At 44.5% G+C, this 10,739-nt stretch overlaps 1 protein-coding gene across 1 annotated transcript; it reads right to left on the reverse strand.

The window, feature by feature from the left end:
• Positions 1-8,542: 8,542 nt before the first annotated feature.
• Positions 8,543-9,466, reverse strand: LOC142002750 (olfactory receptor 52P1-like). The gene has a single exon (XM_074979120.1). The coding sequence runs from the start codon at positions 9,464-9,466 to the stop codon at positions 8,543-8,545; it is 924 nt and encodes a 307-aa protein (XP_074835221.1).
• Positions 9,467-10,739: the final 1,273 nt, after the last annotated feature.

Raw genomic sequence — 10,739 nt, forward strand, 5'->3', positions numbered from 1 at the left:
GCCCAACCTGCCTCTTCCCTCATGAGAAAGCAGTTATTATTCCCTGGCTCTCCCAGCAGAGCCAAAGCAGCCGCCCCTCCCTACCGCTCCTAGCTTTGCTTGCAGGTGTGCCTCTCCGGGGCCCCAGCTCCAGCAAGTGCAGTGAGGAGAGGCACAGCAGGCAAACCCTGGCAGAAACCTAGGGGGGATGTGGCCCTTCATGCCCCCCTGCGTCTGACTTCTCCGTGTGGGAAGCAGGAGCAGGTTGCAGGTCAGCTGGGCAGTGTGGTGCTCAACTATGCATAGTCCTGCTGGGAGTGCTGGGGGAAGATCAAGCCCTTTCCTGCACAGTTGTGGGTCTCTCAAGGGACAATAGAGAAGGCTTCACAAATAATAAGCTCTCCTGTAGTGCCTTAAAGACTGACTCATTTATTTATCATTTAATGAGCTTTTGTGAAGGTCCAACACAAGTATGGGGTTCTCCAGGCACAGGGGGCTGCCCCCCCACTTGCTGCTGTCTTTCCTGACAGCACAGCTGGCAACCCATATCCTTGTTAGGGGCCCACAGCTCCCTGCTGTAATTCAACACTGGCTTCCGTTGGTGCAGAGGATTTGGGCTACCCCAGCTCCTGGTCTGCTCCAGCTGCATGTGACCAGCTCTGCTTCAGCACCACTGCTCGGCCTCTAGCCCAGCTCTGATTTCGTCTGCCTCACTGCTGTCGCTCTGCCTCTGGCCCACTTCAGCCTTCTGTGCCACTCATTCAGTCCTCAGGTTCTGGCTGCTGGATTTCTACTGCATGAACAGCCCAAAGTCATTTGAAAACTAACCCCAAAGTAGCCCAATGTACTTACTGAAATGGGTCTATGTATCAAATAAGAAAGGAAAACTTTTATTTGATACTTAGTACAGATTTGATTCTTTTTTAAAAGCAACAAGCCCCAGCAGAAATTCATCCACATTCGCAGCAAAGTGGGATGAAAATCCAAGTCACACTCAAACTACCAATACTGGCACCTGCATTGTAATTGAGCTTTGGTAGACATTTTAAAATATGGTGACTTATCTCATTAAAATAGCTTCAAAGTAGCCCAGATATATTTAGTACAAGAATAATGTAATTATGTTAGATATTTCTATTGGGATTCACTATTAGTCCCCAATATCCGTGTTTTGTGTTGAATTAGTTTCTAGTTGTGAGGCTCTAAAAAGCAATATTTAATCATCACTGTCTTCATCTGAAGTATAACGCTTCTGCTTTTAGTCATCCCTGTGAAAGGTTCAGATGAGATTTTGCGTTCTTTCATCTACAACCTCCACCATAAATGATTTCTTAACAGTTCTTACTGCATCTTGTTTTGTAGCTTTGTCTTTAAGAAGTTAATCTGTGGAGCAATCTCTCAACTTTAGAGTGGCTGAAAGATGGCAACAGTAATTAAACAGTTAATAAGACGAGTTCACTGAAGTTCTTGTAGTCAGATGTCTGACCATTCTCTGTTCTTGGCAGTCACTCGGTAACGGATAGGAGTTCTTTATGTTACCCTCCTATTTGTGAGTCCAGACTTTGCATTAGTTGCAATCTGAGGAACTCTCCCAGATTGAAGTGACATTAGAGGAGGTTTTGGAGTTAATTGATAAGCTGAATAGTAACAAGTCTCCAGGACCAGATGGTATTCACCCAAGGGTTCTGAAAGAACTCAAATGTGAAATTGCGGAGTTATTAACAGTGGTTTGTAACCTATCCTTTAAATCCGCTTCGGTACCCAATGACTGGAAGACAGCCAATGTAACACCAATATTTAAAAAGGGCTCCAGAGGATACCCTGGCAATTACAGACTGAAAAGTCTAACATCAGTACCAGGCAAATTAGTAGAAACAATAGTAAAGAATAAAATTGCAAGGCACGTAGAAGAGCACAAATTGTTGAGCAAAAGTCAGCATGGTTTCTGCAGAGGGAAGTCGTGTCTAACTAATCTATTAGAATTCTTTGAAGGGGTTAATAAACATGCGGACAAGGGGCACCCAGTGGACATAATATACCTAGATTTCCAGAAAGCCTTTGACACGGTCCCACACCAAAGGCTTTTATGTAAATTAGGCGGTCACGGGATAGGAGGAAAGATCCTTTCATGGATCGGGAATTGGTTAAAAGACAGAAAACAAAGGGTTGGAATAAATGATAAATTTTCACAATGGAGGGGGGTAACTAGTGGTGTTCCCCAGGGGTCAGTCCTGGGACCGATCCTGTTCAACTTGTTCATCAATCATCTAGAAAATGAGGTAAGCAGTGAGGTGGCAAAATTTGCAGATGACACCAAGTTGTTCAGGACAGTCAAAACCAAAAGGGATTGTGAAGAACTACAAAAAGATCTCAGCAAACTGAGTGATTGGGCAGCAAAATGCCAAATGAAATTTAATGTGGGTAAGTGTAAGGTAATGCATGTTGGAAAAAATAACCCAAATTACACGTACAACATGATGAGGTCAAATTTAGCTACGACAGATCAGGAAAGGGATCTTGGAGTTATAGTGGATAGTTCTGTGAAGACATCCACGCAGTGTGCAGCGGCAGTTAGTCAAGCAAATAGGATGTTAGGAATTATTAAAAAAGGGATAGATAATAAGACAAAAGATATCATACTTCCCCTATATAAAACTATGGTACGCCTACATCTTGAATACTGCGTGCAGATGTGGTCTCCTCACCTCAAAAAAGATATATTGGCATTAGAAAAGGTTCAGAAAAGGGTGACTAAGATGATTAGGGGTTTGGAACTGGTCCCATATGGGGAGAGGCTAGAGAGACTGGGACTTTTCAGTCTGGAAAAGAGGCGACTGAGGGGCGATATGATAGAGGTATATAAAATCATGAATGGTGTGGAGAAAGTGAATATAGAAAAATTATTTACCTTTTCCCATAATACAAGAACTAGGGGACACCAAATGAAATTGATGGGTAGTAGGTTCAAAACTAATAAAAGGAAATTTTCTTCTTCACACAGCGCACAGTCAACAGCCTTCAACTTACTGAAGGGAGGCTGCAAAGAGGCTGGAGAGAGGCTGTTCACAGTGGTCACGGATGGCAGAACACTGAACAATGGTCTCAAGTTGAGGTTGGAAAGGTCCAGGTTGAACATTAGGAAAAACTTTTTCACTAGGAGGGTGGTGAAGCGTTGGAATGGTCTACCCAGGGAAGTAGTGGAGTCTCCATCCCTGGAGGTGTTTAAGTCTCACCTGGACAAAGCCCTGGTGGGGCTGATCTGATGGGTTTGGTCCTGCTTTGAGCAGGGGGCTGAACTCGGTGGCGTTTTTGGGTCTCTTCCAGCTCTATTGTTCTATGATTCTATGATTCTATTCCGAGGATTCTGGCACCAACAATATTTTCTAGCATTTGGTTGCAAGGTATAGCACAGACTTAGCACATAGAACTGGAAGGGGCCTTTAGAGGTCCCAGAGTCCAGCTCCCTGACCTTACAGTAGGATCTATCACCATCCCTGACAGATTAGGTTTTAAATTAACCTGTCCTAGACAGGTCCCTTCCAGGATTGGACTCACAACCATGGGTCTAGAAAAGCAGTATGCTAACCACTGAATTATTGCATCTCTAAACCAGCCTAATAATTTATTTACTGTCAGCATTGGGAAAGCATCCTAGAATGCTCATGGAGCTGACTGAGGAGATACATGAGTCATTAATAATTAGCCTTGACAACTCATGGAATACAGGTATTTTCCATAAAATATGAGTGTGCCACCTGCTAATGTACAAAGGTGCCTATTGTTGCCTTGAATTGTTGAATTCAATTACTACTGTTAGTTCTTGGGTTATCCTCCAGTCTTCCTGAAGGATTGGACATAGAAAAAATCGGGTAAATTTTGCTGTCTGGATCACTGTACATAGAACAAAGAACTTCAGAATTGTAGTTTGTTTCTTTTTGGCTATTTGAAAGTACAGCTTCTGTTTGTCAAACTGATCAAGGATCCCATTCACACACGGACAAATGGAAACTCAGGTTGAGACAGAATGGTGTCATATATTCTGATAGCCTAAGAGGCCTCTAAACAATAAGTGACAGGGTGTGTGGAATTGTCACCTGATGGGTGACAAGGGAAAACATCAGGTGATGGTCATAGAGACTGAACTCACCATCAGAGGGAGAAGTGCTGAGTGATGGAGGGTAAGACACTGGGTTTGAGGATCTTTTCCCCATTGATCTCCAAAGTCAAACTGGGCCATGTCATCCTTAATTAAAGGAACAACTTGGAAATGAAAGTTACTCATAACTCTAAAATGTTCATCGCTCTGAACAAAAGTTTATGGGTCTTGTTCCAAAAATTCACTTTTCTGGCCACAGCTGCCCTGCTACCAGCTGGGCTTTAGGTGCAGGTTTGACAAATTTGTCCTGCATTAACATCCCCAAAAACTCATCTAAAACAAAGGGTTTTTTTAAATTAATCTATGAGTCTATACATAAAATAACAAATGAAAGCTTTTGTTGGATTGCTAGTACAGATTTCGAAAGAAAAGAAAAGAAAAGAAAACTACAAGCCCCAGGTGGATTTTGTCTCAATTGCAACAAAGTGATGGAATAACAACCAAATTCCAAATATAAAATCCCGTATACTGATACCGGTATCAGAACTGAATGTTGGCAGGTGATTCAAACAAAACTCAGCAAATAAGAGTGATAAAATAGATGCGAAAGAGTCCGAAACATATGTTGTGTAACAAAAATAACATTTTGGTATTGTTTATTTCTGATTGTATTCAATGATGAATTTAATGTCCATATATTGAGTTGAATTAGTTTATTATTCTTAGACTGTAAAAGGCAACATTTAACCCTTGTTGTCTTCATTGGAAGTAAAATGTTTCCTCTGCTGGTTATTATATCTTTGTTTCCTTGGTGCGAGCTCATCACAACATGTTTTGTGGAATGGAACGTATGCACTAGCACAAAGAATTTTTTCTTTTTCTAAAAGAGTCTTCTGCCTCTTATTATACATATTTATTTGAAAGAAGTGCATGTAAGAAAATGGCCTTTCAGGTAAGGTAGCAACAGAAATGAAAGCAAAAAAGCCACATTCTCTAAAGTTTCTGTCTGCAGTGGCATCCATATCTTTCAGACTTTCAACCCAAAACTGCTCCTCTTGGCTGTTCTGAGTAAGAGGTCAATGAACTACAGGGAAAACTGTCCACTGCTGCTTCAGCTATCTGGGTCCTAAGCAGAACTATGGGAAAAATGAGATATCAGACAATATAGTTCATGAGGGACTTAATCCTGGAAGAGATGGAATCACTTCAATATTTCGTCACAATCTCTGTCCCATATGTTTCATGAAGTCCCAGATGAAATCTTGATGCCTCCTTCTGATGTCTTGGATAACAGGAATGGTGCGTTTGTATTTTGAAAGCTCCAGTCGGAAGTGACTCCAAAATCAAATATGAAAAGCAATAAGTTATTGGACTTCAGTTGATGTCATAATTTAACACAGTGGTCTGTTCCCCATTGTTTTCAAAGCCTCCAGCTAGAGCGAATGAATTATTTCACTTCAGCGGTTGTTAGGAATAAATCAATGGGAAGACACCAACTCCGTCTGAACAAGTATTCGGTGCCAGTAAGTATGCTCTTGTCTAACACTGCAGTTTCTTCAACTGACGCACTCACAAACATAATGTGGCAGGGTGCTGCTGGACCTCTCTATATCCTGCTGCTTCGGTACCCAAAAGCCAACCATGGACCTCTGCTTTGGTGCTTTTTATTTACGGTACCCGTTCCAAAGAACTTGTAGCTAAAATTTTTCTCCCTCTGGGACCGCAAGCCCCTGCACCCAGCTGGTGAGAGACCTCTAGCTCCCTGGCTCTTCCCTTTCCTCCTCCTTGGCTTCTTTTCTGCCTGCCTTTATGTAGCCCTTGGCTAATAAAGCCAACAGCTGTTTCTGATATGGCATTTAGGTTTGGGCTTATTCAGCCAGCTCCTATTCCTCTGTCATGGTTGGATCTCATATGCCAGGTCTGGCTCAGTATTTCCCAGACAACACTCTGTCGCCCATTAGCAATAGGTTTAAAACATCACAGATATTTCACTCACATCTGGAACAGGATTGAGTAATTATCAGTGGGTTTTTGCAGTTACCAGATGCTCATCTGCTCTAGCCAGAGCATCAGGAAAAGCATCTCTCAGATGGCTTCAGAGGACAACTCCAAAGTTTGCTGTATTACTTCTTTTATAACTTCTACAGAACACATAAAACATGCTACTGAATCATAATACTTCCTGATTGTGAATTTCTATGATCAGGTGTGTATAAAGTCAACATTTTCATACACTTACCTTCCTTAATTCTCCCTTATATACTTGCCTATCCACTCCTCCCATTCTGACTGGCAGAAACTTCCAGCTTAACTATATGTTGGTGTATTTCATTAATTCATAGTGACTGATTGCACAGCAATTGGTTGCTCACATTTTGGGTTATACTCTCCACAAATCCCAATACCACTGTCTAGTTTCCTAAGTCCATGGAATAAGCTGTAGTAGAATGTCTGTAATTCCAGCAGAAGATTTAATGTATTAGCACTTTCCATCTGAAACACTGGCTTATCGTCCATTCTTTCTGAAGGATTGGGCCTAGGAAATATCAGGCAATTTCTGCTCAGGGAGAACAGTACTTAAGATAAAAAAGTTCAGCATTGTAGTTGCTTTCTTTGGGTGCATCTACACTAGCAAACACATTTGAAATCCAGGTCGGAAGATTGAGGTCTTTAGAAAGACACTGGAGAGTGTCTACAGTCACATGAGCTCTTTTGAAAATAACTGTGTAAGAATCCCCCCGTTCTTCTGAAGTCGGTCCTCCGTTCCCGGGATGCGAAGAGCACCCTCCTTCAAAAGATAATTTAGAAAGAGAGCAAGTGTAGATGCTCCACAGCCCGCTTTTTTAAAAGAGGGAGACCCCCATGGCAGAGATCAGCTGGCAGGCGGTGGCACTGCTCACAGCACAGACTGAGCTCTATGGCTCCAGGGTCTGGCCGTGCTTAAGGATGCAGGCTCCCAGAAGCCCTCAGTAAGGAAGCTGAGAGCATGCAGATAGCGGGGAGCCCATGATGCTGCTCAGCCCACTGCCAGCCGTGATGCCCGAGGCAAAGTGTCACCCCCTCCAGCACCATGGCCAGCAGCCAGGGCTCCTGCACACCCCAGGGGACACCCAGGGACCACGGGGAGTCCTCCCAGGAGGGGAGCCAGGCACCCAAGCACTGGGGCCCCTCCTGGACCGAGGAGAGCTGCAGGACTTCCTTGCCCTCTGGGCAGATGAGGAAGTCCTGCACCAGAAGGGGGTCCGGAACTGGAATGTGGTGGCATTTCAGTGCCTGGCTAAGGGACTCACCAGCCATGATCATCCCACCCGGCCCCCAGACCAGGAGCGTTCCAAAGTCAAGGAACTCCAGCAGGGCTACTTCAGGGCGATGGCCACCCTTTTCTGCAAGGGGAGCACCGGCCTTAGGCAGGTGTCACAGTGATGGCGGGCTGTGGCAAGCCAGTGGCACAGCTCCAGGAATGTCCCCTTGGTCATCCTGAAGTTCTGTAGCCACTGGTTCCCCCCAGTCCTCCAGCATCAGCTGGTCCCACCAGTTACTTGTGGGGAAGCTCCACAAGCACGGGTGACCCAGGGGACCGACTGGGGATGTTGCACCCTGGGGATGGCCTCCAGCAGTGTGGCTATTGGGGTGGCCACCCAGAGCTGCTGGAGCACAGTGGCAATGACCATGTCCCACTGGCGACAGCCCGATGGAGGGTGGATGTTGCTCAGGGTCCATGGGGGCCCGGGATGCCTCCTCTACTCCTGCTTAGTGAATGCTGGGGATGGGTTGCTGGCCCTCAGCATGTGCAGACTGATGCATGTGTTGGGGGGGCCCTTTGAAGGGACAGCAGGTGGCGGCCCCGGAAGGGCTCATCTGCCATGCAGCTCTGAGCGTGGTGCTTCCTGCCACTGTTCTTCTCAAAGAGTGCGCTGGGGCGTGTGTACACTCTCTTTCAAAAGTGCCCTGGGGACCTTTTGAAAGAACGGCTCAAACCTCCGGTCCCTGTTTGCGTGTATGGATGCTGCATTTCAAAAGGCCACCTTCTGATGTTCTCTTTCAAAAGCCGTCCTTCGAAACAGAGCTGGAGTGTACACACAGCCTTTCTGTCTGATTACCAGAAGGTATAGCATCATTTTATCAAAAGGCTGATGAGCTGCGTTCACATAGATACTCATGGAAAACCTGGCTTCAGAAGACTGAAGTATCCTCTGGAGATCTGTAAGTCTCTGAAAGGCTGAGGGACGGCTGTGTGGTGATGGGGACTGATAGCTGACACTAAAATAGATCAGGCAATGGTGAAAGCGAGAGGGAACTCAACAACCAAGAGAGCTGTGCTTTGTGATGGAGTGATAAGACGTTAGGTGTGAGGAGGTTCTCAGCCAGAGAGGGACAGAGGTCACTTGATTCATGAGGAGAGGTCCTTCTCTTCTCTTGTCAGACAGGTTTAAAGTCAGTGGCCACAGGATCTCACCTGCAGCAGGTTTATTTGCTCAATTTCTCACGAATTTCTTTGGTTTTGACCCCATAAACAATGGGGTTAAGCACAGGGAGGAGAAGAACATAGAGATTGGACAAGATTACATGAATTTGAGGAGAAATACCCTGACCGAACCTGTATGTCAGCGTGGAGAAAAGGAAGGCAGGATAAGACATCATCATCACACAGATGTGGGCTGTGCAGGTGCTTAGGGCTTTCTTGTGGGCTTTCTTGGAGGAGACTCTGAGGGCAGCTCTGATGATCAGACCGTAGGAGGTGGCAATGAGTGTCAGGTCTGACCCAATAACTACAAATGCTATCACCAAGCCGTACATCCTGTTGACTGTGATGTCCCCGCATGATATCTTTGCCACAGCCATGTGATCACAGTGCGTGTGGTAGATAACACGGTTGGCACAGAATGGCTTTCTGCTCAGGAGCAGGGGTATGGGCAGAATAAAGAGAACAGCTCTTATCAAACTCACTAGCACTAGTTTAGCTATTCGTGCATCAGTGAGGATGGTGGTGTATCTCAGAGGGTTACAAATGGCAACATAGCGATCAAAGGCCATTGTCACGAGGATGGCTGAGTGCATCACCGTACCTGCATGAATGAAGAACATCTGGGTGAGGCAGCCACACAGAGTAATATCTTTTAAATTGAACCAAAATATACACAGTACCTTTGGTATGATGGAGGTACATGTGCTTATTTCAGTGAGTGCCAACATACAGATCAGCAGGTACATGGGCTTATGCAAGGATGGTTCTTTCCCTACAATGAACAGGATAGTGAAATTTTCCAACAGACCAATAATGTAGAAGGTAGAGAAAGGGATGGAAAGCCAGACATGGGCAGCTTCCAGGCCAGGGATGCCCATTAGGGCAAATATTAAGGGATCAGAAGGAGTGTGGTTGAAAACTCCCATTAGGTGTTCCCAGTTCTGCTTGGGCTCAGAGATGTTCAATGTACCTGCAAAGGGAGAGACGCACAGTGAGGGGAGTTACACACCTTATAACAAAGATAAAAGTAAATATTTTAAATTTGACACCATGTATAAAGGGGGTTGAGCAGTGAGGTGGCATTATTTACAGATAGCGTCAGGTTATGTAAGCAATGCCCATGTCCAGCGAAGTCCTCAGGGGCAGCTAACCCTTCCAGGTGAATAAGCAGTAGGATGGAATGTTAACTTTGATGTCAGTATATGGACCCATTAGAGGGAAAAGCTCGATCTCCTCAAATACACAAGTAGGTTCCAAATTTAACTTCATGAATTCAGAACAGGGATAGGGGCATCATGGAATACAGTTCTGTGAAATGCTCACAGAGGAAGTACCAATAGAAATAACGGAGCAGTGGGAAGGGGAGTCTTCTGTTTAGTACTAAGATCTCTTTCCACATGGAATATTGCTGAATTAGAAGTCTTAAGACAAGGGCAATGAGAAGCATTAAGGGCCAGAGGGGAACTCTCCTTGTTAGAGAGCATGAAAAACCTGGGGTGTTACATCCTTTGGTGAGACCCTGAGAAAAGTAAGCATTAAAATGGAATACTTTCTGCACATAACACCTAATAGACTGAGGGACGTATTGTTGAGTCACTGAGATAATTAAGAAACAGTAAGAGATTTACATGGATTAATTAATCAATCAGTCAATCAGGTACTATTTTGGAACACCTGAATGCCCACGTTTCAGTCTCTGTTAAGCAAATTTGGTGACAAACTCAGGATGGTTTGTTCATGCCACCATTCACCTACTGTTGGATTCTTACGCAACCTTCTACATCACCTGCAATCATCATTCTCAGTGAAAAACACTGGACTAGATGGACCATAAGTCTCATTCATGAAGCAGTTCCTATGTCAGAAGGGAGGCAAGTTTTCTTCCTAGAAACAGACATTTTCATGGTGGCCTCTAACGTTTTGACCACCAGAATGAGCGTGAAGGGCAGAAGGGTCTTGCTATTAACAACTACAGCACCTACCTTCTCTCATTTCTTGTGGTGAGACATTTCCTGCCAGCATTCAGCTTTGTCTGAGTCTTAAGTTACAGGTGTTAATTGGTAACAGAGAGATAGCTGTGTTAGTCTATATACTATCAAAACAAAAAAGCAGTCCAGTATCACTTTAAAGACAAACAAAATAATTCATTAGGTGGTGAGCATTTGTGGGATAGACCCACTTCCTCAGACCATAGACATA

Source organism: Carettochelys insculpta, chromosome 1 (genome assembly GCF_033958435.1).
Source record: "Carettochelys insculpta isolate YL-2023 chromosome 1, ASM3395843v1, whole genome shotgun sequence".
Classification (NCBI taxonomy): domain Eukaryota; kingdom Metazoa; phylum Chordata; order Testudines; family Carettochelyidae; genus Carettochelys; species Carettochelys insculpta.

What these genes read in the sequence shown, in the direction of transcription:
- LOC142002750 (XM_074979120.1), bottom strand. Translation starts at nt 9,466, where the DNA reads ATGGGAGTTTTCAACCACACTCCTTCTGATCCCTTAATATTTGCCCTA.